Genomic DNA, 26719 nt, shown 5'->3' with positions numbered 1-26719 from the left:
AATGATCCCTCCCAGAGAAACCGGGTCTCAAAAAAACAAAAGACAAAATAAAACAAAAATAAATAAACAAAAATAAATGATCCCTCCAAGGCTCAGAATTTGAAAGTACAATCTCAGGGAGACTGGGGACTTCCTACCTGAGAAGGAGTTTTGTCGAGTTGTGGGTAGATGTGAGATCAACCCCAGCGTTCCCAGAGAGGCTACTTCTTGTCTCTTGTTGGATTAGGAGATTGAAACATCAAAAGACTGGGGGTCCGGGATCCTGTTTGCATCTGCCCCTCACCAGTGCCCCCACCTCTGGAGGAACCTCTAAGGAAGCGAGGGTTCTAACAGCCTGCTGTCTGGTTCTGGGTCACAGGTGTCCTTCAGACCTGAGGGGGTGGGTATCCTACCCTCTGACAGACCAGAGTCCCCTGGAGAAGTAGGAGCTAGCCCTGCTGGACTGATGCATTTTACACAGCTCCCTAGACATGGGGTAGATCTCACAGAGCTCCTGGGCTAGCCTGGGCTCAGGCTGTGGAAGAGCCTAGAGGAGAAGCACCACCACCACCACCACCACTGCCTTCTTGACTGTGGCTGTGGGCACATCCCCCAGACTCACTGGAAAAGTTGGGTCCCCAGTATGAGATGGTTCCACACAAGAGTCCAAAGAATCCTGTGTGGGCCAGCAGCTAGTATCTGGCTGTTTTGCCCACTTCCAGCCTTCCTGGGCCTGGCTAGTTAGCCACAGGCTTCATGAGTGAACCAGGCCAGGGGGCCATGATGAGACAGAGGGCACAGCCCAGGGTGGGTGGAAAGGGCAGACTTGGGCAGGACAGAGGGCTGGGGCCTGAAGCTGAGTTGCTTGGTGCAAGGCTGAATGCTAAAGACGAATATGGGTAGAAGAAGTGGGCAGGATTGGGGTGCTTCATCTCCGGGCAGGAGTCCCCAAGTGTCCGTGAATCACGCGTAAAGAGGTGGGCAGCAATGGGGTGCTGGGATAGAAGAAATGGGTGGGAATGGGGTGCTGGGATAGAAAAGGTCGACAGGAATGGGGTGCTGGGATAGAAGAGGGGCAGGATTGAGGTACTTCATCTCTTGTCAGGAGTCCCCCAGTCTCTGAATCACTTAAGGCCAGTTCCTGCAGACTAGCCTGGCCTGTGAACACCTGGTGAGCCAGTTACGGCTGAGCACTTTGCACAGAGGGAACGAAAGGACAGGCCACCACTAGGCTGGCGGCCCCCAGCTGAGCTGTAAATGACTTTTCCATTTGCAGAGGCCTGCGCCCAGGCCTGCTTGGTATTCAGGGACACTGGGCCCACACTCGCCAGCTCTCGGCTCTGCCCGAATTACTTGATTAAAACGCATATCAACTATTATGTGATTCGTTTCTCAGCCACAGCTCCACACTAGGGCCTATGTTAAACTGTAATAACAGGGAGGGGAGGAGGAGGGAGAGGGTGCAGGGAACGGGGCTGGGAGGGCTTCTGTGTTGGGGTGCGGAGTAGAGACCCTCCCTGTGCTTCTTGGCTAGTGTTGGCTTACACTGCCTGGGGGTGAGGAGGCCTTGGGAGGTGTGTAGCTTCAAAAACAGTCACTACTGGCTCAGGACTTCTTCAGCCAGAAAGAGGAGGGAAAGGTTGGGGAAGGCGGAGCAGCCACTGCGATTTCATGGGTGGGGGGAGGCTTCTCAGAGAAGCTGCCATGGCAGGTGTCTACCACCAGGTATGAAGTCAGGGTCCTTGGCTTTTGGTCCAGCCTCACTGCTCCAGGGCACCACTGGGCACCTGTGAAATGGGCCAACCTCGTCTTCTGGCATTCCAACCGATCAGAACAATGATTTTGTGTTAGCAGTGTGAAGGGTCTGCAGCCGCCTGCATGGCAGTGGGTGCGGCAGGATGCCAGACTTCAAAAGGCACTAGAGATTGCTCTGCCAGGCTGTGAGCATTGGTGCTGCTATCCTGAGTGCCTGCTGTGTGCCAGGAACCATCTGTATCATAGGCAAGGTGGACCTGCTGGCCTAGCAGAAGTCCCATACACAGACATGGATGGCCACTGTCTCCAGAGACTTAAGACATGACTGCGTATGTGTGTGTTGGAGGATGGGATGTACGTAGGGACCAGACATCGATCCTGGTGCTGTTTCCCCAGGAGCTGTCTACTGGGACAGGGTATCTCACTAGGACCTAGGGCTGACCAGTTGAGTTGGGATAGCTGGCCAGTGACCCCCAGAGGTTCATTTGTTTCTGCCTCTCCTGTGCTGAGATTACAGGTACACACCTCTCCCTGGCTCTTTATGTGGTAGCTGGGGATTGAACTCAGGTCCTTACACTTGTGCAGTGAGCACTTGGCCATGAAGCCATCTCCCAGCCCTTCATCCCTGTTTTCTGGTGGTTGAGACTTAAGACCCCCCCCCCTGCCTCAAAATGGTGCTGAAATCTACCTGGTCTGGCTCCTTGATGGAGGATCACCCACTGTGAGGGGTTTTACTGGATAAGCAGGCTCCATCCCACAGCAAGGACATGGCTGTGGGAGAGGCAGGAGGTGGCCCTACGTAAGTGATGAGCATAATATTGAGCCTTGTATGAGGTAGTGTAGAGTCTGGACACACGGGTGATAGATGGTTAGTAGAGTCACTGGTTTACAGAGACTTCTTGCCATAGCCCAGTACTTGGTGATGGCTTCCTGGGATGGGATGGATTCTAACAAAATACCCCGAAGAAGGCAGAGGCAGAAGCGGTGTGGCTGGGGAGGTTTTGGTAACCAACCCCAGTGACTTTCCAGTCTTCATTTGTCTTTCACTGTCAGCCTGAGCTAGGCTATCCTGGGATAGGTTATCCTTGTCTCCCACCATCAGACTGGGCGAGGCTATCCTGGGCTAAGCTATTCTGTGATAGGCTATCCTTGTCTCCCACCATCAGCCTGAGCTAGACTATCCTGGGATAGGCTATCCTGGGCTTTGGCAAACCCAACATCTCTGGTCCCTGAACCATCTTCAGATTTCCCTGGCTTTTGCAGGTCATGTAGCAGTCTTAATGTCTGTCATCTGTCTGTCCATGCAAACATTCCCTGGATACAGTGCTTCCCACCTTGGACTAGGAAGTCCCAGCACAGGAGTGATGCCTCCTTCATCAGACCAGAAGCTTCCTAAAATAGACTGCTTCTCCCTATACGATTGGAGGCCCCAACTTAGAGACCGTTCTTCCTTGCTTGGCATGGGCCTCCTGTTCCTCTAAGCAGAGGACCAAAGAGGGCTCCTTATTGTCCCTTTCCTTTTAAATTGGTGCTTGGTTCAATTGCATCCCCCAGCTGCAGGGAAGGAGGAAGGTAGGAGTAACAACTGGCCAGGATCCGCTCCCTCCTGCCCACCCCAAATCTGCCGATTATTTAATGAGTGTTTTTCCGTGTCTACTTTCCCCACAATCTCTCTCCCCAGGCCCGATGCCCAGGCTACCAACTTTCCCCTCCCAGAGGACTCAGCTGTGGTCTGCAGAGCTACCAACACACTTAGTCTTGTTGATTAGTCTAACTCAGAAGGTGAAGGGTTCCTAGGGGTAAAGAAGTGGGTACTGAGAAAGTGGGGTACAAGGAACTGAATCAAGGGCACTGAGGGGTGACATAGAGACTCTTCGTGTCCCTTCTCTAGTCTCTCTGCTCCTCCCCTCCCCCCTTTTCTATCATCTTTACTATCATCATAATAATGACAATCCTACCTGTGCACTTTCTGTCCCAAATCACCCCCTGTCTACTTTTTTTTTCTGTTCCCTAAGCCATTGGGGTAGGGGTGGGTATGCACTAATTTATTTCATCCTCTCTTTCCAATTGAGAAAGCCAAGAGAGGAAGTGACTCTCCAAAGGCACACGAAAGAGAATGTCAGAGACCTGGGTCCAGCTCTCAGGTCCCAACGGGACCAGAGTTGTCCCAGGAGTCCTCAGACACCCAAACTATCTCCCAACTACTCCTCTCCACAGGGATGAAGAAACTTAGGCTTTGGGCTGTATGGCCTCCTTCGAGTGACTCCAAACCTTATTTGGCCCTGTTTTTAAAGGACTCAATAGAGCAGGCATCACAGCTCTGTCAAATAAGGCTGCATAGAGAAGGTTGCAGCAATGGCTACAGGAATGGTTGCAGCAATGGCTGTAGGAATGGCTGCATAAAGATGGCTGCAGGTCCCCTGGGATGGGCCAGAGAGTTGGAAACTGAAGTCACAAGTAGACTGCAGCCTTGGTCTCTTAAGAACTCTTTGGATCTCTGTGGGCAGTGGGATAGACAGGTTCTCCTCAGTATCCAGAGGGTTGTTATGGCAACGCTTCATCCCAGAGGACCAGTTCTCTCAAACAGCAGGAGCCTGTGGGCCCTGCTTTGCTGTCCTCAGTTTGGGCTTGGGTTTGGTGCCTCGAGATGCACAAAGCTCCACGGGTCCTGGCTTACTAAGGAGGGGAGGGGTAGGGAGTCAGGGAGGAAGTCGATGGTCTGTTCAGAAGGCTGCAATCTGAAAGCAAGAGAGAAGAGTGAGGGAGGAGCAAGAGTCTGGCCATGGTACAGCACCTTGGGTCAGGCCTCAGCTGGCAGGATGGTCTCTGCCCACAATTTTGTTCCTGACAGTCCTGATTGCCATCTACCTAGGCAGTGTCTGAGTTCTGAATCCAGGGTAACGTGGAGGAATATTCCCTGGAGCCTGATCTTGTCCTGCCTGTTTGCTCCCCTGACTTAACTGCTCTCCTAGTCCCCATCAGAACACTGAGATCACTGGGGTGTCTGGCTCTGAGCCCAATGTGGGCTGGGAAGGGAACCCCAGGGTGCCATGTGTGCTGGGAAGGGAGCCCCAGGGTGCCATGTGTGCCCACCTTTGATGCTCTCATCAGAGCTAGGGTGGGTGGGCAGCTGGCAGGCTGTCTAGAGAAGGGCAGAGGAAGGGCTGACTCTGACTTTATGTGGCTACCCTTTGGCTCTCTGACCGTGGAGTATAGTGTCACAATTAGACACAGCCTGGCAGTGGTCGTTAAATTACAGAGATGAGTCCCCAGTGAACAAGATAAAGTGGTAGAGGGAAGAGGTGGGGAGGAATCCGGCCCAAGTCAGGGCATTGGCCAAGACTCTTCCCCTCCCTGTGCCGCCTGTCTCATGGCCGTGGACACAGCCCTTCGGCAAAAAGATCTCTGTACTTTTGACTCAGGGGGCCTTTGGCACCCCTCTTTCCTCAGCCTGGCATGACTTCAAAATTGCTGTTTTGTTGTTGTTGTTGTTGTTGTTATTGTTGTTCTCAATGTGTTGTGAGTCGGGGTGGAGGGGGAGGGGGAAGGGCCTAGACTCTTGGGTAGCCAATCCCAGGGGCATCTGAGTGTGTGCTGGTATGTAGGTCAGAGAGGAGAGTATAGACTAACTGCAGTGTAGACACTTGCCCAGAGATTTTGGACACTTCAGCCTGCCTTTCTATGACTGTTTCTCCATTGAGAGTGTGAGTAGGCAGCCTCTGAGTCTCTCCAGCTTGCCCTAGGCTGAGTGCTCTAGGCACAGAGTCTAGCCCCCCCCCACCCCTGTACGCTTGGCCTCTACAGAAGCATGGTAGGTGCTCAGTAAATGGTCCGTAAATGAATGAATGAGTGAGAGAATGGATGGACAAATGGACAGAAAATCTCCATAGGTCCCAATGACATAGCAAAGTACAGGGAAAGATGAAGGAAGGGTAAAAAGAGGGAGAGACAGGACTGATTCAGTTGCTTCTCATCGGCTCCGCCAGGCCAGAAAAGGGCAGGAGGCTCAGGGCCGCTGGTGGGGATGCAAGGCCAACTCTGTTCCCCAGGTCTTAGCCCCAACCGCTGGAACAACTGAGCAAGCAAGTTTTTGGTTTTTTGTTTTTCTGTTTTTTCGAGACAGAGTTTCTCTGTGTAGCTTTGATTGTCCTGAAACTTGCTCTGTAGATCAGGCTGGCCTCGAACTCACAGAGATCTGCCTGCCTCTGCCTCCCCAGTGCTGGAATTAAAGGGGCAAGCCACCACTGCCTGGCTGATCAAGCCATTTCTGTAGTCCCCTCCCCAGCTGGACTCAGAGCTCAGCCGGCCTGATAGCCCCTTCCTGAATAAGCCTGGCCCCAGACTCCCGCATGCGCGCGCACACACACACGCATGCACACACACATGCATGTACACACATGTGAGACCAAAGCCTTTACCTTGCATGTTTTCCCCAAAGGTGGAGTTGCTCCATGCTTATTGGTTTATGCTTTCCTACTTTGCTTAAAGACAGGCTTACTGACAGTGCCATAAAACACAACCAACCACTCCTGCCTCAGAGCTTATCATCCTTTAAGGAATTTTCAAAATTTATTTTACATTTATTTATTTTGTAAGAGGGATTTGTGCATGCTTGCAAGTGGGTTCTCTCCTTTCACCATATGGTTTCCAGGGACTTGAATTCCAGGTTGTGTTTATGCCACCTTTACCCCCAGAGCCATATCCCTTGAGTTTTGAGAAATGTATTTAATCAAGTCTTATGTCAGGGGCATCAATGTCGGTGAAGATAATCAAAGTGCCCAGCTGGAGGGGACTGGCTTTAAAAGCAGGGGAATGGTTGGGCAGGAGTGTCTCCCCAGTCTCCCGGGCTGGACATGGAGGTTATCTCCCATCCTTTATTGCTAAGCCCTGATGTGGTAAGCAGCCTTTTTCCTTTAGGAGAGACTGGATCCCCAGGGCAGTGTTCAGAGAAAGACATAGGCATGACCCCATGCCCACTGTGTCGCCCGGCTGTAGGGAATCGCCTGGATGAGGGCTCAGATGTGGAGTCAGAACCCGACCTCCCGCTGAAGCGCAAGCAGCGTCGCAGCCGGACCACATTCACTGCCGAGCAGCTGGAGGAACTGGAAAAGGCCTTTGAGAGGACCCACTACCCGGACATCTATACCCGAGAGGAGCTGGCGCAGAGGACCAAACTCACGGAGGCACGCGTCCAGGTAAGGAGAATTGGATGCTTGCTGGAGCCCGAGGATAGGGTGGAGAAGGTACTGAGGGCAGGTCCCGAGTGTAGTGCTTGCTCCAGGGGTGCTGGAGCCAGAGACTGGGGTGGCAGGGGTACTGTGAGCAGGTCCCAAGTGTAGTGCTTTTTCCAGGGGTTTGCCGCGGGTGATCCTGGGCTCAGGGACATAGTAACGCACTCAGCAGGAAGCACGAGTCAGTTGATTGATTTATAGATTGACAGAGAGGTGGAGAGTCCAAAGAGGAGGAGGGACACAGCGGGAGATGAGAAGAAAGAAGAAAAGGAAGAGGGAGAACGGGAAGGGAAGTGGGAGGAGAGGAGAAAGAGGAGTCAGTCAGAGAAGAGGGCGGGCACACTGTCTCCAAACCTCCCTGGGAGGAGGGCAATTTCCCAGGAGGCCTGCCTTCCTCAGGCAGGGAATGAGTTTCCCATTGCTAGAAGAATGCAAGATATGTTCTGGGCCCTAAACACCTGAAGTACATAGTCCCTAATCAATGGGTCTGGTGATGGGCTGAGGTTCAGGTCTGCATGGGGGCAGGGCAGAGGGAGAGGGGCAGCCCATCTCATCCTCCCGGCTGAGCACTGGGGATCTCTTCTGTAGAGCATAGACTAGACTCATCTCTGCACCTGCCTGGAGAGGGCTAAGACTATGGAGGAGTTTGAGGGAGGGCAGGGTGACTTGATGAGTGGCTTGTCCTGGACTGTCACCTTCATGTCCAGAGGAGGTGGCTCTGCAGAGGGGCCACCTCAAACCATGTCATCCCGAGAAGTGGCGCTCCTCAGCGACCTCATGTTGAAGGGGATGGCCTCAGGCTCGCATTCAGGTTGGGATGGCCACTCCCCCAGCCTACATCAGAGGCTGGAGCTCAGAGAGGTGGCCCATGGGACCCAGAGCTAGACTGTGGCAGCTTGGCCTGGCTGACACAGAAGCTTCCATTCTTTCTGTACCCAAGAGAAGGAAGCTGACCCCGAAGATGGAATTAGAAAGCAATAAGGAAAGTCCTAGAAGAAACTGGCCTTAAACCCTCCAGGAGCTGGCGAACCCTCCTCCACTCTCCAACCCTCAAGGGGAAGAGGGCAGGCCACGGCAGCCAGCTCATCTCATCCATCCCCTCCCCTCCTGGTGACACTGGAGCTGCGGACTGCCTTCCCGCTCTGCTTGATCCTCGCAACAGCTGTTGTCCTGGGCACATTCCTCCCAGCCTTCTCAGAGCCTAGTCTGGCAGCCTCGTGGCTTCCCACCACTCAGAGCCTGGCAGCTTCTCAGAAAAGTCCCTGGCCATCAGGACAGTGCTTTCGTTGGCCCAAGGGACAGAGAAACAGGTGTCACTCAAGGTCCAAAGAGGGAGGGGTCTGGGAATGGAGGAGGCCAAGCCTTGACAAACCACGGAAAGGCCACCAGCCATTGCTTCGCTGGGTCTCTCTCCTCTCAGGGGCTGTGAGCTCCCTGGGTAGGACAGCGCAGAGAGGAAGAACCAAAAACAAAATTTTAGAGAGGCTGACCCCAAATCTGAAGTGGTAGCCCTAAGGGAGGAGTCTAGAAGCATCCAGACACTTAGAAGTCCTGGAGGTGGGACAAGAACTCAGAAGACATGCACTCAAGTCCAACAGAAGGGTCTGTAGGGAGAGGCCCCAGGTGGAAAGCCTCCATCCCCACCACTGAGCAGCTGAGCCCCCTTCAGCAGCTCAGCCTCCTCCTCCAAATGAGCTCAGGATCTCAGGGTTGGAGCTCAGTGGTCACCCAGACTCCTTTGGGTTCTGAGGCCTTATTGGCATCGCGATACCCAGTGAGGAGATGAGACCCCTGTAGATGGAAGTGTTCCAAAAAACCACAACATCCATGGATCAGGAATCCTGGCGAAGGGTTCTTGCTGGGGGTAGCAGGCCAGGGACTCGAGGCTCTCAGTGCTGTTGGGATGTTCCAGTTCCATGTGTTTTGCCACTTAGCCTCTGCTTTGAAGAATCTGTGCTCCTGGGGTCTCACAACCCTGGCACATCTCATCTGAGCGTGTGGGTGATGGGAGTGGTTGAATGCTGCCCCTACGTATCCTCCCTGTCCCAGTGTCCTTTTCTGCAAAATGGAGACATGGCAGCAGGATCTGCTGTCTTCTGGGGTTACATGATTAAATGCAGAGCAACACGATGTCAGGGACTGTGGTGAGCTTGTAGCTCAGTGGGCAGAGTGCTCGCCTAGCATGCACAAGGCCCTTGGTTTGATCCCCAGTGCTGTATAAACAGGTTGGTACACACCTGTAACCTCAGTACTTGGGAATGGAGGGAGAAAGAGCAGAAGTTTAACATTATCCTTGGCTACCTTTCAAGTTCAAAGCCAGCTTAGACTACAGGAGACCTTGTCAGTGTGTGTGTGTGTGTGTGTGTGTGTGTGTGTGTGAGAGAGAGAGAGAGAGAGAGAGAGAGAGAGAGAGAGAGAGAAAGAGAGAGAGAGAGAGCACAGTAAGCCAACACACCTTTAATCCCAGTACTCAGGAGGCAGAGGCAGGGGGATCTCTGTGAGTTTAAGCCTGGTCTACACAGGGAGTTCGAGGACAGTCTCATGGAGAGATCTTGTTCCACCCTTGTTCCTTTTTTCTTTTATTTAGCATTCATTTATTCAATGGGTATTGAGCACCTATGGAATGCTCACCCTGCAGGGCATAGGGGATGCAGGGCCTCTGCCCTGGATGCCCCTAACCTGAAGGACGACTAGGAACCACTCAGCCAGGAGGAGAAAAATGGAAAAAATCACATGAGGAAGGACCCAGCAGGGCCTCCCTTGAGGGGGTAGAGTACTCACTTGCTCCACCTTAGATGCAGCCGTGAGAATGTTGGCATAGGAAGACTTTCCATCTGGAAGCCAAAGAGCCCGACACAAGAACAGCCTCTGGTGAAAGGGAGCAGCGTGTGTAAAGTCTAGAAATGGAAAGGAAACTCCCCCCCCCCCGCCACAGCAGTGCATGCGCGCATGTGTGTGTTTTGTGTGTGTTGGTGTGCATGCTTATATGTGTGGACCTGTGCATGTCCTATTCTAGCAGTGCCCAGGCTATGCGACAGGGCAGGGTCTCAGCCTCCAGTTGACACAGCTGGGTGACAAAGACATCCTTACTCAGGACATTCTGTATGTGTGGTATTCTCTTGGAGGGCTTCCTGGAGGAGCTGGAGGTTTAGAGCTAGGATTGGAGACCTTGGGCTGGAGCACAGGCCTGAGAGGAGTGCTAACAGACTTCTCCAGGCCTCCTGTTGTCCCGGCCTGTGGCTGTCACCTCCTCCCTCTAGTTCTTAGTGTAAAACAGGGGCCATTCTAAAAGACCTCCCTGGATAGTGGTGAGGGGACCCTGCCTTTGAAGCTCCCTGCAGACCATCCTGGGCTGTTCAACGGTGCCCTCTGCTTCTTGGAAGAAGACACTTACCAGCTGGGAGCTGCCTGCTGGGTACCACCTCACCCATGCCTCAGCCCTCCAGCCCTCCGCAGGGACCCAGGCTCAGCATCTTCTCCCCTTCAGGTCTGGTTCAGTAACCGCCGTGCCCGCTGGCGCAAGCAGGCAGGAGCTAACCAGCTGGCTGCCTTCAACCACCTTCTGCCCGGAGGTTTCCCACCCACTGGTATGCCCACCTTGCCACCCTACCAGCTGCCGGACTCTACCTACCCCACCACCACCATCTCCCAAGGTGAGTGTCTGTGATTAGAAAGCGAACCGTCCTATTGTTTTGGTTTTTTTTAAAGATTTATTTATTTATTATGTATACAACATTCTGCCTCTATGTATGCCCGCATGCTAGAGCAGGGCGCCAGATCTCAGTACGGATGGTTGTGAGCCACCATGTGGTTGCTGGGAATTGAACTCAGGACCTCTGGAAGAGCAGCCAGCGCTCTTAACCTCTGAGCCATCTCTCCAGCCCCGAACCGTCCTATTGTTATGACCTTGAGACTCTGGTCACTCAGGGCTAAAGAGCCAGCCACTCCCACCCCTCCACCCTCCAGGGCTGCACTGGGCCACTGAGACCCCTCATTGAAGGAAGAGCCTTTGGGTGCAGTTCTTCAGGTAGCTTCTAAGATGCCACACAACCCCAGCAAGGGAATGCGGAGGGAGGGAGGTGGCAGGGAGAGAGCCCAGGATACCCAATGGCCCTCGAAAGTAAATGTTTCCTCCCAGTTTCCTAGACGCCCCCTCCCTGCATCTTGCTCCCAACCCAGCACACAGGAGGAACCTCTTGACGTCTGAGGCACAGGGCTGCCTCCTGAAGAACCTGGAGGCTGACATTCCAGAGGTTAAGGAGGCAGAGAGCCCTGCCCATGATTCGCAATAAGAAATCAAGCCAGTGCTGGAGACAGCTGTCCCTGTGCAGAGGGATGCTACTGAGCCAAATAGTGTAGTGTAGTGGTCGCCAGCAAAACCAACTCTAGTTCAATCATTTCAAGCATAGTTCATGGGCTGGCTCAGCGGTTAAGAACACTGGTTGTTCTTCCAGAGGTCCTGAGTTCAATTCCCAGCAGCCACATGGTGCTCACAAGTAATGAGATCTGTTACCCTTTCTGGTGTGCATAAGGACAGAGCACTCATGTACATTAAATAAATAAATAAACAAACAAACAAACAAACAAACAAACTTTTAAGAAAGGAAAATAATTTAAGCATAGTTCACTCATTGATTGACCTTGACTCTAGCCCAAGCTGACTGAACCCCAGAGGCCCCTGTCCCCTCTCCCTATAAGCTAGGACTCACTCTTGCTTTGAACCCTCTCCAGTGTAAATGAAGGCACCTGACAGGTCCGCATTACCCTCAAAATGCTAACAGGGCAAGTTTGGGTAGACTATAGTCCTTGGCAGGTGCAACTCGCAATCCATTTATTGAGCATCTACTGTATACCTAACACAAAGTGCCAGGGCCTATCTGTGTGCAATTTGTCGGAGGTCATCTGGATGTCAGCTGGTGGCAGTCAAACCTGAGCCAGTCTATAGGACTGCCTGAGAATCAGCTTGTTTCAGTCCAAGTCACTTGAGAAGCTGGTCCCTTCCTTCCAGAGGGCATGTCTGGGTGGGAGGGTCCCAAGGCTGCTTTGCCACTTGCTTAGGACCTCTCTGGGTCTCTCCTCAGATGGCGGCAGCACAGTGCACAGGCCCCAGCCCCTTCCACCATCAACCATGCATCAGGGTGGACTGGCTGCAGCCGCTGCAGCAGCTGACACCAGCTCTGCTTATGGAGCCCGCCACAGCTTCTCCAGCTACTCGGACAGCTTCATGAACCCAGGGGCCCCCTCCAACCACATGAACCCTGTCAGCAACGGCCTGTCTCCTCAGGTAGGTGGCCTCTTTGCTCCATTTGGGGAGTCTCATTGCCAGACTCCTGCTGGCCCAACAAAAAGGGCTCAAGGGTAATCCAGGTTGTTTTTATCCCACAGGGGAAATGTGTTACTCAGAACTCAGTGGCCTTGGGAAGCCTCTGGGCCTGGGGACCCTGAGAGAATTTGAATGGGAAACGAATGTTTCTTCTTCCTTTCCTTGCCTGTGTTGTGATCATGGCTTCCTCTTGCTGCCAAGATTCCCTCAAATCAGCAGGGACTGATTATAGGACCCACTCTTGGCCCAACAGCCATTCCAGGCTTGATAACTGACCCATGGCGCCTTCGTGTGCCCCAGGCACTTTCCTACAGTGAGCAGGAGAAGCTAGGCTCCGGGTTTGAATCTAGAACCAAGAGTTCTTCCTAGATCCAGCCGACACTCACTCCATGCCTTGTTTGTTGTCAGGAGTGACCAATCACTGGGAGAAAGGGATCACTCCTATTGGTGGAGAGAATTGCTGCCAAGGTGCTGGGCCAGAAACTCAACTCTAGATTAGAACTTAGAAACTCATTGGCGTGTCCTTGCTGGCTCAGTCACTCATGACCTAATGGAGTCAAGGCTTTGGGAAAAGATGGAACAATAACAAAGAGCTTGGAGTGGCTCTCGGTGGGTCTGTTGAGCAGACCTGACGCTTGGAGTCTGAGTGATTTTTTTAGGAGTTGCTGTGCTTGCTTCTGTAGTTGTAACAGGCTCCCAAGTCCCCTGAGGAAAGAAGTTTATCCTACCTCCCGCCTGCTATGTCCCTCTTCCTCCCGTCTGCAGAGGCCAGGCTTGGCAAGGCGAGCAAACTGATCTGAACAGCTGTGCTGTGCGGGAGAAGGTGCAGTCTTTGGGGGAGGCAGAAAGCCTCCTTCTGCTGCTCTGGGGCCAATGTACATCTGGGTACCTCAGCTTTGCCCTGTTTACAGAGTCTATTCCTAATAGCCTACCAGAAACACAGCTGAGGTATGTGGATGATTACGTGCGTGTGCGTCCATCTACTGATGATTATAACTGACCTAGGGTGGCAAGGGTACCCTCAGAACAGCAAGGCTTGAATGGAGTCTGGAAGTCAAAAGTCTCAACGTTTCAAAGTCGCCACTTAACTCAGAGTGAACTCTCATCTTCATGGCTCTGGGGTCTTGGGAGGGATCTGTTGCAGGGAGGGAGGACAATTGATAGTACAAATGGACATCCCTTGTCCTCTGTCCCCAATAGGAAACTCCCCCATGGTTCATCTAGGCCCCCTAGGAGTGTGTCACCTGAGCTGAGCTAGATTAGCACACTATCACTCAGAATCAGAGATCTGGCCCCTGACACCTGGATAGTGTTAGCCATGCAAGTTGGAAGGCATTTTTGTTTTTCCAGAAACCAAAGGGGGTCCTGTGTGTGGCTGAAGCTGGGAAACTTAGGGATGGGACCAGCATGTGTATCTTGCTGGTGGTCTGTGGCTGCCTGTGGGAAAACAGACCTTTTCCATGCTTTAGCTAAGATCTCTTTTTCCTACATAATGAGCTACATGATGAGCTGAAGGCCAGCCTGGGCTACAAGAGACACTGTTGGGAGAGGGGAGAAGGAAGGCAGGCAGGTTGGCAGGGAGGTTGGCAGGCAGCCTTTGCAAGGTGAGTCTTTCAGATTCTCAGCATTGCAGGTAGATAAGATGGACTTTTGCTTCCAGTTCTTCCCAGGAACAGCGTAAAAGACCTACAGGTCAAGGAAGAGACCAGCCTGATGGAAGGGTCCCAATCTGATGGCAAAGCAGAACCCCTGACCTTAGGAGAAACATGGCAGAGACACATTTCTTGTCTCAGGTGTCCTGATGAGATGGCCTCCCTTTTTGAGGTCCCAGTGGGATGTAGCGACAGGTGTCAAGAGGCTGTGACGAGCAGCCAAACATATCCACCCAGAACCCAAGAAAAGAATCAGGACAGGAGCGAAGTTCTGCCACGCAGGGGACTTCAGGCTGCAGGCAGGGGGCCTGCGCTGGGCCTCTTTGGGGGCACACTTGTGGAATCTAGGGGGAGAAGTCATTCCCTATGCTCCCTTCTCACCCACCATTGGTGGATGGACTTGGGAGTGGAAACTGAGGTCCGGGAAGGCCTGGTGTGCCAAGAGTCTCGCAAAGTCACACTCTAGACCCTGAGTCAAGGGCTCTTGCTGCTGTGTCACAGAAGGTGACATGGTCACAGCTCACTCTTCCTCCTCACACCCTCACTCACCATCATCTTCTTTGACCCTCTCCATATTTAGTTTCTTCCAAAATAGTCTGTAGAAGGGCCATGAGTCACATGACCATGATCTCGGCAAATCAAGCCCTTTTGTCTTTTCCTCTTCTTGGCTCCTTCTTCCTTTTCCCTCCTGTGCCTAGAGTAGTTATATGGAACCCTAATGGATTGGGGGAGGGAGTGTGGCTCAGAGACAGTGTTGCTGACCTTGCACTAGGCTCTGGACTTGACCTCTAGCAGTATAAACGTAAATAAATGAATAAATAGCTCAATGCTAATTACAGTGACCATCAACACAAAGTTAATGCTGAATTCAGGCCCAGGCATAGAAGTAGCAAAATGTGGTACTTGCTTCCATTCCTAGAATTCTGGCAGTTGTCTTATGTCTTCCATTCTGCAGGTGGCAAGACTATGCCATCCAGGGTCATCCATCCATCCACCCACCCATTTATCATCCATCCACCCACCCATTTATCATCCATCCACCCACCCACCCATTTATCATCCATCCATCCACCCACCCATTTATTATCCATCCACCCATCCATTTATCCATCCATCCATCTATCCACCCACCCATTTATCATCCATCCACCCACCCATTTATCATCCATCCATCCATCCACCCATCCATTTATCCATCCATCCATCCATTTATTCATCCATCCATCCATTCAGGCACTCATCTATCCATCCACCTACCTACTAACTCATCCATCCATCATCCATCCTCCCTCAATCTCATTTATCCATTCATCATCCTACCCAACCAGCCTCACATCTAGCCATCATCTCATTTATTCGTCTATCCATTCATTCACTCACCCACCAAGTCCATCCATCCATTCATATATCTACCATCCAATCCATCCTTCCATCAATCTGCTTACACATCCATCCACATATCTATACATTTACCTGCCTACCCTCCCACCCATTTATCTTCTCATTTATTTATTCATATTCCTATCCAACCACCTGCCCACTCATCCCCTATCCACCCACCAACAAATCCACAAATCCATCCATAATACAGTTTTTCCATATATCCATCTATCTATCTACCCTTCTACCCTCCCTTACTCCCTCCCATTTATCCATTCACCACACTATACAACCCGTCCATCTATCCATCCCCCTATCCACGCACCTATTTATTCATCTTATTTATTCATATTTCCATTCAACCATCCATTCACTCCATATACATTTCCATATACCTATCTATCCATCCACTCATACGTCCATACATTTAATCATCTACTCATCCATTCACCCATTCATCCATCCACCTATCCATCCATCCATCCATCCATCCATTCATCCAAGGTGCTGTGCCGGTCTCTACCAGGTTCTAGAAAGCATCAGAGCTAAGACTGGGACAGCCTGCCTGCAGAGTCCACCTTGCTCTTGGGTTGTATCTGCCCCATGAAGTTGATACAATGGTCCATGTTAGAGAAGTTTTGTGTGATGATCCAAACAAGGAAGTTGAGGTCCAAGGCCACAGGGGCTGCTAAGGGCAGATCTGGATTCCAAGTTGGCATCCTCAAATGGCAATATTCCTTTCCTCCCTAGACAGAGCTTCAGAGCTGCATGGTTATTGACAAATGTCAACTCCCAAGTACTTCTCAATGGCAGGGGCCAGTTCTGCCCTCCATCACAGTCCAAGGCCTCCAGGGGGAAACAGACCAGCAAGGTCAGACGCTTGACACCAGAGCCCATGTAATCATCTGACCTATTTGAAGACATTCAAGTCCCACAACACTCCTCCTGTTGGGGAGGTAGTCTTCAGGAGAGGTTAAGAAATTCACAGAAGGGCCTCAGAGCCAGTGAGCGTAGAACTGGGGGTCTGACTGAGATCTACTTGACCTCTGAACCGCACCACTCCTGACCTTCAATGAGACAAAAGCAAGGCAGTCCGCTGACTCTTGGGACGGATTTCACCTGTACAAGAGACTTCCAGCCTCTTTCTCCTTGCACTTCCTCTTTGTCCCCACCCCTTTATTGGTGACATTGCGTTTCTAATAAGCATTTAAAATGAGTCTTGCTGGACCAGCGATGAGGAAGGAGGAGGGAGCGAGAGACATGGAGGCAGGAAGAAGGGGCGGTGTAGGGGGGATCATGGGGTGTTCAATAGTCCAGAATTTTTAAAAACCTGATGCAAATCATTGGTAGGAGAGAAAATTACGTGCAATTATGCCCTGATACTGGAAGGTTTGCCTAGCCCAGGCAACAAGATCTCATTAACAAGCAGAAAATAAGATTGAAATGGTGTGTAAAAGAGCTGAAAAATGAATTTGAATGCTGCGTTTGTCCACAATTACCCCCTCCTTCACACATATTTTATTGCAATTTTTTTATTATTCTTAATCCTCCATTCCTCAAAGCAGATTGGGGGCATCCTGGCATTACCCGGGCATCAGGAGGAGGCGTGAAGGATCTTCTGCTCCCCTGAAACGAGATCTTCCAAGGTTGGGATTTGGAGGGATCGGAATTCATTTCTCAGGCTTAGCAGGTTGTAGGGACACAGGGCTTTAACCCTAGCCAGAGTCTCTTCTGCACCCCCTCCCACCCAGCACTTCCTTCTCTTCCCTTCTTAGGTGTCTCTCCTGGCATTGGCTTCCTTCCTTCTGCCTTAGCGCAGGGTCTCTATGCTTCCCTTTTCTCAGGGAACCTTCCACTCAGGCCCCACAAGTGGAACTTGGCTGGGTTGGAAGAAACCTCAAGGTGGACACCAAGTTTCTATTATGATTGATTCTATTATTTACTATGCTGTGTGACCCCAGGGCAGCTTACTTAACCTCTCTGGGCTTCATTTGCCTCACCTAGAAGGAGGGACATTCTCTCTGCTTCTCAGAGGAGAGTGGAGATTTGAGCAAAGGACTTGGCACACAGTAGGTGCTTGTTAAATGTGCATTTTCTACACCACTATGCCTCAGCCTCCAAACTGTCCCTCCCTCCTTCCCCCTTCCTTGCCCTCTCTCTCAGCCCTATTGGTTGGCGGGGAAATGGCTGTGCTGGTTTCTTCCTTAGAACAGTGTGGTGTGCTCAGCCGACCCAACCTGGAAATAGCAATGCTGGGGTGCAGGTGGCACTGCTGTACAGAAAGCATGGGAGGTTCCCCACTGTGCTCCCCAGAAGGCGAGCTGAGACTCTGCGTGGCTTCCCAGGGTCAGAGGACAGTCAGTGGAATCATTCCCACCCTCCCTTCCCTGCCCCGTTTCTCATTATGACTGGCAGTGCCAGTGTAGGGTCAGGGGTCAGTTTCCAGACAGGACCAGGAGTCTATGGCTGGACTTTGTTGGATCCAAAGCCCAGTATCATTTTTTTTCCCATCTGCCCTCCTCAACTGGCTTTCCCCATACCCAGCAATAGTCCATCTCTTAGACATGCAGGCCACACCTGCCAGCCCCCAGTTAAAGCCAGATGGGGCAGCAGCTGGGGAACATGTCACCATCACTGTGCTCTCCAGGGGTCCCTTGCATCTCTCCTTCCCACCAGCATTCTGGGCCTGGCCAGCTCTGGCAAGGAATTAGCCACTGCAGAGGTATGAGCCAATGGTCTTGGTGGCCAGCTTTTGTCCCGGCCTGGATATACTGAGCCTCCGTTGCCAGGGCCCAGACCCTGCCAGTGCCTGCTATCCAGCCATTCTGCCTTTGTCCGAGGTCAGCCACCTCCGTGGAAAAGCTGAGTTATTTCCCACTGGCTGCTGCTTCTGACACAGCCACCTGCTTTCATCCATCAGAGGCCACGGCTCTGGTCCTCAGGGAGAGAATGGGCAGCCGCCTCCAGTGAAAACAGAGCTCTGTTTATGTCTCTGCTCTTGCCCTTTATCCTGGGTGGAGGGAACAAAGGGGGGCCAACGGTGGGAACTGACTCCCTAAAACAGAATGGGAAACCTCCGGGTAGCTAGCTGAGGTGCGGGTACCATGCCTGTGCTGATCAGGGTGAATGACTTGTGGCTTGGCTTTTAGGGTGACACTGGGGACTCTTTGATGATTGAAAGGACAATGGCTAAGTCTACTGGCCCTCTTTTGGAATGAGACCCGAAAGAGCTGCAGCTTAGCCTACTATAGAAATAACTACATCTATCTAAGTGTCCCCCTGCACCCATGGGAGAACTGTGACCAGAGCCACCCTCTGTTCCTGTGTGGGGCCAGGGGCACCAGGAGGGACATGAGTTTCTGTGGGACTCCACATCTCCAGGGGCTGAGGGAGCTCCATGTTTCTCAACACACTGTCGCTTGGTATCACTCGTCATTCTCAGCATCCAGAACATAGTAGGTCACCAGGAATGGTTGGTCCACCGCAGGCCTGCAGACTTTGATGAGGCATAGCTGAGATCGGCTCCCACAGGGACTTGGAAGCAGCTGCACTTGAATTCTTCATGATGCCTGTCAAGTTCACTGGGCACAGTACACAGGGAGGCTTGGGAAGAAGGGATGGGAAGACTCTTGTGCTCCAGCGAGGTGCATTTTGGGGAGGATGATACCTTCTCCTCTCCTCATCATGACTCTTCCCTCCCCCCCCCCACACACACACAAACATCACTGGAGAATTGATTGTGGACAATCCTGAGGGTTTTCTGGTTCAGCAGGAAGAGTGGAGGAGATATGCAAGACAGAAGGGCTGCATCATAGCAAAGACTGTGACAGCCAATAACAGATGCAGCCTGAACCGGTGTCGGTCTGCATGTCAGGGTTTCTGTTCCAGCTCCTCTCTCTACTTGTGTGACCACAAACAACCTACTTGAACCTACCTTCTGGGCCTCCCTCTCCTCATCCACACCACTCATCTGTAGCCTTAGAATTAAGTGGGGGGCTGGGGGGCGAAGCTCAGTCGCTAGAGTGCTTGCCTAGCATGCAGGAAGCTGGGGTCCATCCCAGAAACAGAGCGTGGTAGTGCGCACCTGTAATCCCAGTACTCAGGAGGTAGAGGCAGGAGGATTAGAGGCTCAAGTTGAACTTAGGCTACATGTCAGGTTAAAGGCCGACCTAGGATATATGAGACCCTAGCTAAAGGAAGGCAAGAAGAAAGAAGTTCAAGGGAAAGAGTCCTTGCCACTCCTTTACAAGGTAGGGACTTAATAACCGGGTTCTTTCTGCTACTCCCACTCTGAGCCGAGATCCTACTGTGAAGAAGTCTTGCTATGCCCAATCCTCTGCAAACCCAGGCAGTCACCGGTCAGAAAAACGGAGAGATCTAAACTCTTTCCGAGCTTTATCTCAGACTCACTCTGTGGTCTGATGAGATGTGTCCCTGCTGTGGGCCTCTGTTTCCCACCTCATGCCAGTACCCCAGCTTGGGCTGCTGCGCTTCCCAGAAGGCCAAGGGTTTAGCTTTCTGGAGCTGCTTGGCTTGGTGGGAAAGAATGCAGATGACCAATTTCTCTGCCTTTCTGGGTGATGCAGGGACTCGGGGAGAGAAGGTACAGGGCAGATGGGGAAGAGAAAATGAGGGAGGTTAACAATTAATATTACAGGCTGGCCGGGGGGGAGGGGGGCTTGAGAACTGTCCTTGGGCTTCCTAGTGGAAGCAGGAACTGTCCAGAAGCCACAAGGACCCCACAAAGGAGAGGTGGGGGGGTCACATTGAAGGTCTCCAAAGGGCCACACTCTTCCTGCTTCCTGGCCCTGCACCAGCTGCCCCTTTGTTATAGGGCCGGCTCCCCCACCCCCACCCCACCATCCCCTGGAACCCAGCCCCATTTACTCTTTTAGACTTCTCCTTCTGGAAATGTTTTTTGGGCCCCCTCCTACTGGGTAGCCATACTTCCTCAGGCTTTTTATCAGTTTTTATCAGCATATGGAAAGTGCCTGAATTGTTAGACAAGTGCTTTTAAGTAGTAATAATGATGATTACATTTTTTTTTCTTTTGCATGCTCATCCCCAGGCCAGATGTGTGCTGAGCCCAGTATGTGGGCCACTTTAGTCCATCTTTAAAACATCCCCTTGGAGGAGGCCCTGGGATCATTTCTGCATCACGAGTGGAGGCAGGGAGAGGAGTGGAGCAGGTTAAGCAATCTGTCTAAAAGTTAACACACAGGGCAGAGCCTGGACCAGAATCCAGCCAGCCTGGCCCCAGACACACTGCTCTTCCTCAGGGCATGTCATAAAGATGGGTGAGAGTATAAAAATATATATTTGTTTATTTATTGTATGCATGTGCACATGCATGCATGATATGAGCACCACAGTGTACATATGCGTATGGAGGCCAGAGGACAATTTGATGGAGTTGGTTTTCTGGGTCCTAGGGATCAAACTCAGCTCTCAGGTTTGGTGCAAGATCCTTAATCCTCTGAGCCACCTCTCTGGCTCTCTGGTAGGATCTCGCAAAGCCCTCCGTGGGACTCTCTGACCTTAGTTGATCACAGACTGCTCTAAAGGAGAATAACAGAGGTCAGAGACAACCGAAGAGCAGAGGACAGAAAAGGGGTGAGGTTGGGAAGAGTATCCGCAACACTGTCGGTCCACACCTGTGTGATCCAGGCAGCCTTTCTCCTGCCTCAGTATCCCCCCCCATGGAAAGCGAGTCTAAGGAACAATGTGTCCAAATTGCACCTGCACAGCCTGTGTGCCTTGCTGAGGACCACAAGGGGTCCAAGGTCGCAAGGAAACAGTGTGGGGCTAGACTGAAACTTGGGCTTCCGAGAATCCCTTTCCTTCCCTGCAGCTCTCAGGAGCTCTTGGTCTCCATCTTGTTCCCTCTGCTCCAGGCTCCTCTCTAACCAAGGGTCTCCCCTAACCTCTCTGGCTCTCTCCCCAGCTGGGACACTTCCTTTAGCACCCTTCTCATTTGGGACAGGTGTTCCTTTGTTCGACCACCCACAGAGTTCTTTCTGCTAAAGTGGAGGGCAGAGGCACAGGAGACTCTTGCCTGGTGTGAAATTTCTGGGGATAGCTAGGTCTGGGCTGCTTCCCCCAGGTGTGGTTGGAGACCCTCAGAAGAGCAAGCCAGACTGGGATCTCATTCCTACATACCTTGGCTGTGGGGATTCTCTCTGCCTGCACTTTCAAGGGAGCGCGGGCAGCCTTTCCTTTCCTCTTCCCATACCTCCCTCACCTGAGGTCCCAGCCCAAAATGTTCTCTCAGGCACACAGCTGGTAAGAGTGTATCTGCGGCTTCTGTTCATTTCTCTCCTGTCCCCATCCTTTCCTCGGCTCCAGCCCTGCTGTCTCTTGATTCATGGGCCCCACCCCCACATCCTCTTGGGCCCCCCCATCTTACTCTTCTGCATACCTGAACACAGGTGCAGGCCCTTCTCCCTCAGGACGTTCCTCATTCCTCAGTTCAGACCCTCTTCCTTTCTTCCTCCCTCTTTCCTGGCAGTCCCAGTCCCCACCCCTATTGTCCGCCCTAATTTCTCATTTTTCTCCGCACCTTTCCTTTCCCTGGCTCAACAGAGAGCCTCTTCTTCCTCATCTTCAGTCCCTCCTTCACCTCTGCCACGATTCCTCATCTCTCTGGGCAGCTCATTCAACCTACACCGCGTTGAGGCCGAGCTGGGTGCAGGGTCCCCAGGCCTTGTGTGGGGGTGGGGAGCGGGAGGACCGGGATGGGGACACGGACGGGGGCGGGGCGGGCAGCTGAGGCCCCTCCCGCTCGGCTGCTGCTTCGGCTGCCGCGCCTTTGATCCATGGCCTGAGGCCGCCTGACAGTGGAAAATGCGGGGAGACAAAACCACTCAGTCAAAGTGATTCCCAACAACTGTCTCCCCGAGATAAGGACTCACTGGGCTCCGCAGCCTGCTTAATTCCTGCTGCCCGGCCTGGGATCCCGTGCAGCAGCAAGTCAACTGGCAGCAGAAGCAGCTTTGAGAACCAGCCTGGTCCCTAGACCCAGGATGGGGTGCAGCTCCGGGTACCGACATCAGGGGTGAACCCAAGACAGGGGGTTGTGTATCCGGTGATACTGGCTAGGCCCCCTTCTCTTTGCAGTTTCGGGGATCCTCCTTGTCCCATCCCCACCAAGGCACTTTCCCTCTTTCCAACATTCTCTGCCTCCAGCAAAGGCCGCCCACTCTTGGTCCTCAGCTCTTTCACCCTCCACTTTCCCCAGCGTCTCTCATTCCTGTGCTTGCCTTCTAACTTTCTGGATAGTTCTTGTTCCCTCTGTGGAGCATGGTTCAGGCTGTCTGTTGTCCTGTGTCCCCAACACAAAGCTTTACACATACAGGGACCCGGTAAATGCTCAGTACCAGGGACAGAAAGTGGACCAGCCTTGTTTGGACCCTGCCTCCAAGAAGCAAGAAGCCACCACTGAGACAGAAGCCTTCAGAGAGGAAGGCATACCCGAGATAAAGTAGGGGGTGGTCTGTGGGTCCTAGACACCCCCACCCAGGGGCATACTTCTTGGCATGGCAGTCAGGTCTCTAGGAGGCTGGTCGAGGCTCTCTATCCTTGGCAATAGGGTCTAGAAAAGCCCCATTGATAGGAAATTTCAGGGACCCCATGATGGACAACTTCCCACCATGGTGTTGGCACAGAGAGCTTTTCGTGTGCCTGGTGGCAGAAGCAAGGGTCAAAGGAACTGGATTCGGCTCAGGAGTCCTCACAGCCAGGACCGGAAGGGGAAGTTATGAGAGTTAGTGAGCACCTGTGGATGCTGGGATGATGCAAGCAGAGCAGATCCTTCACAGGCAAGAGAGAGAAGATCAGCACCAGGGTTTTCCAGAGATGGGCATCAAAAGAATCTAGGGTGTTTGTTAAAACTCAACTCCCAGATCAGTCCATGACAGTCATGACAGGTCTGCAGTGGGCACAAGGAACCTGCTTTTCAAGATGGCACTAAGTACCTGAGGGAGCCCATTGGCAGCCTGGCACCCCAGAGCACTGGATTAATACTGGCAATATTGCCCAGCATGGCTGGAGACCCTGCCAAAGACCTTCCTGGTTTCCTATGCTTGGGTCTCCTGTATACCTCAAAGGCGTGTCGACCCCCTTTTCTTTATAATATGACTCTGAGAGCAAGTGGAACATTCCAGCAGTCCCACTGTGTGGAAGGAAGAGGCAAGGGAACTTTTACAAGGGGCAGTCCCCTCCCCCAGGCTGGGGAGATGGCTCAGTTGGTAAAGTGTTTACTATACAAGGCAGGAGGACCCAAGTTCAGTCCCCAACACCCACCTAAAACTCTGTGTGACATGGAACAGTTGTAACTCTAGTCCAGGGAAACAGAGAAAAACCTCTCGGGCTCTCTGAACAGTTGGTCTAGCCTGAACAGTAAGCACGGGTTCAGTGAGAATATTTGTCTCATAAGGTGAAAAGCGATTAAAAAAGATACTTGCAAGGGCTGCAGAGATGGCTCAGTGGTTAAGAGCACTGCTGCTTTCCCAGAGGATCCAGGTTCAATTCCCAGCACCCACCTGGCAGCTCATAACTCTCTCTCTAGCTCCAGGATCTGATGCCCTCTGGCCCCTCTGGCCTCTGTGGGCACTACAGGCATACAGACACACCCATGAACATAAAGTAAAAATAAATAAGTATTTCTTTAAAAAAAAGAAGACACTTGATATCCATTTACCCACCTCTGGTCTTCACATGTATACCCAGGCATGTGAATACACACCCACACACGTGCAAATGTATATGGTCATGCATGCATGCATGTGTGCATGCCAGCTCTCTCTCTCTCTCTCTCTCTCTCTCTCTCTCTCTCTCTCTCTCTCTTACACACACACACACACACACACACACAACCACAACCACACATCACTCCCTCCGAAAAGGAAAAACAAAATTGCCTGTCAGTAGAGTCTGTTGGAAACTGCACTGACACTTTGTTCCCAGACATCTCAGAGCTGGGTGACACCCTGGAATAGCCTCTGTCTTACATGGCACCTGGAGAGGCCCTGAATCTTGGCTGACAGAGAGACTTGTTATTAGGCTTCTCTGAACCTGTTTCTGCTGCTGAGCCAGGGCGATGTCTTGACAGAGCCTGGTTAGTCATGGGTCCAAAACAGAAACATCAGCAGCCTTGTGGGTAAGACAATAATGGCCAAGGGGACAGGAGACCCACCCTGCCCTCTCTCTGTCCTTCCATCCTTCTGTAGCGCAGACCTCAGCTCCCCAGGCCCAGAGGACTGCCAAGCAGAGCTGGCCTGAGGCCAAATGAGCGAGACCCTCTCATCAGACCAGAGCTGTCTGACCAGAGGCATCAGAGGATTAAGGTCCCATGAGGGCCCTGGCAAGTGTCTTATCATAAAGGGGACATGTCCAGGCTGAAATTGAGATGTGGTGCCCAGGGGCAGAAGTCCCTGATCCTTACCCAAAGGGCTCCCTTTCCCTTCCAGCCACAGACATGCCCTCCTGGCCTGAAACTCTCCAGCATCCTTCCCCGAGCTCCCAGGGGGCTCACCCGACTCCCAGCTAACTTCATTCTCTCTTGCTATCTCTGGGGTGAAGTAGCTGCCGCCATTGGGGTTTTGCTCTGCTTTGAGCTGCATATCACATCCTGATATGATTACTGTATATAGCGGCTGAAGTAATGGTTCTCTTTGGTTTCTACCCTGCTGGGCATAGAACTCAGTGCCTTGTAGGTAGGTGCTGGGCAATTGTGTTACTACTGAACTACATCCCAAGCCCTTTTTGTCCCCACTGACGGTAGTCTGATGGTGACTGAGCACCGAGGACCAGGACCCAGAACCCGTTGTCAGCCTGTCCATTTTGCTGACTCAGAAGTGAAATCCAAGGTCAGCATGCCAGGACAATGTCAGAATTCCAAACCCAGATCTACTCTGGGGCAAATGTCCTTCCCTCCGATGGGCCATCTCAGTAGGAGGGACAGGCTTGTTATCACCTTTGCTGCTCAGATCTAGGCTGTTCTTTAGAGGATTCCCAGGGATACTGTGCCCTGAAGGTGTGAGCAGTCCCAGCCAGGTGGCTTCTCCAATCTTCCTCTCCCAGCAACCCAACTTAGACTACACCACCCTGGGCAGCGGAGGGTGAAGAAAGGTGGGCATGTGAAAGGGAGCCCCCAGATCCCAGGGGCCAAGAGGAAATGGCAAGGGAGTAAGACAGGTAGCCCAAGGGCTCCTCAACCTTGAGGTCTATAAGAGCTGTCCTGGCTACCTACTGGACCAGGTTCAACCAGGAGGCATATTGGGGGCAGGATGGACAGAGGGAAACAAAGAAGAAAAAGCCCATATGTTTGGACAGATGGACCAGAGAGCTGCCCTGTGAGACACTGGACAGAGAAGGAAGGTGGGTCTGAGTGATAATACAGAGTCATGGAAAGAAGAGAGGAGGAGAAGGAGGAGGAGGAGGAGGAGGAGGAGGAGGAGGAGGAGGAGGAGGAGAGAGAGAGAGAGAGAGAGAGAGAGAGAGAGAGAGAGAGAGAGAGAACACAAGACTAAGAGCAGAGGGACGAATTGGGGGCTCGGTGACAGGGGCAGAGGCAGGGAGAGAGAAGCAGGGGGGAGGCAAAGGCGCCGTGTGAAGGCTGAGGGAGGGTCAGAGCCCTCCCGCAGAGAGGCAGAGATCAGGGATCTGGGAAGGAGGGCCCAGAGCGTGGAGGGGGGAGGTGAGCGCAGGTGCTGAGAGGGGTCGGAGGGCTCTGTGAGGAAGGCACCCAGCATCACTCTGTAGCCAGAGGAGCACAGATTGGAATTCCAGCCCCACCAGCACCCAGCTGTGTAGCCTTGGACTGCCCTGTCCACCAGATCAGCAGCAACACGGGCCCATTGTGTAGCCCCATGGGGTGACCTGCTAGAGTCGATCTAGCACAATCTCCAGGTAGTACTGCACCCCCACCACACACACATCAGAGCAGAAACTTTTCCAGAAGTCCTGGCTTCCCAGGATGGCAGTGGTGGTCCCCAAACTCCCAGACTCTGAGGTGAGAAGTCCTGCCCTTTTGCCGAGTGTTTTCCTTTAGTTCCAGATAGTACCCTGACAGATGCTTCCTGTGATTAATGTCACCACCTCCTAGCCCTGGGACCCGCTTTTCTTCCCCAAGCCATGGCTGGCTGTGGGTGGGCAGTACAGAATCCTGCCTGGCCTTTTCGAATCCTCTTCTGGTCTCTCCCTTCCCTAGGATCCCACATGAACATGGGGTACAGACCAGTGATATGGGAGGGAACCCAAGTTTTCAGATCGCACCCCAAACCTTGAGGACCTGTAGTCTCGACATAGAATAGCAGTAGAGGGGACCCTGCATAGCGGGAAGTACTGCCAAAGTTAGGGGGTCTTGGCCAGTTTAGAAGGTTGCTGTCAGATTTGGGGAC

The 26719-nt window shown here is 52.4% G+C and overlaps 1 protein-coding gene across 3 annotated transcripts in view; it reads left to right on the top strand.

Annotated features, from left to right (window-relative positions):
- The window catches only part of Pax7 (paired box 7), a 93737-nt gene that overhangs the window by 42084 nt on the left and 24934 nt on the right, over positions 1-26719 (top strand). For all 3 annotated transcript variants that reach the window (XM_075946281.1, XM_075946282.1, XM_075946280.1), the window contains exons 5-7: positions 6730-6929; positions 10453-10618; positions 12047-12249. In XM_075946281.1, the coding sequence (XP_075802396.1) occupies positions 6730-6929; positions 10453-10618; positions 12047-12249 (569 nt within the window). The remainder of the gene's footprint in view (positions 1-6729; positions 6930-10452; positions 10619-12046; positions 12250-26719) is intronic.

This window comes from Microtus pennsylvanicus, chromosome 13 (assembly GCF_037038515.1).
Source record: "Microtus pennsylvanicus isolate mMicPen1 chromosome 13, mMicPen1.hap1, whole genome shotgun sequence".
Taxonomy (NCBI): Eukaryota; Metazoa; Chordata; class Mammalia; order Rodentia; family Cricetidae; genus Microtus; species Microtus pennsylvanicus.
Note: the sequence above shows the minus strand (reverse complement) of the source record. Positions and strands in the feature narration are given on the sequence as shown.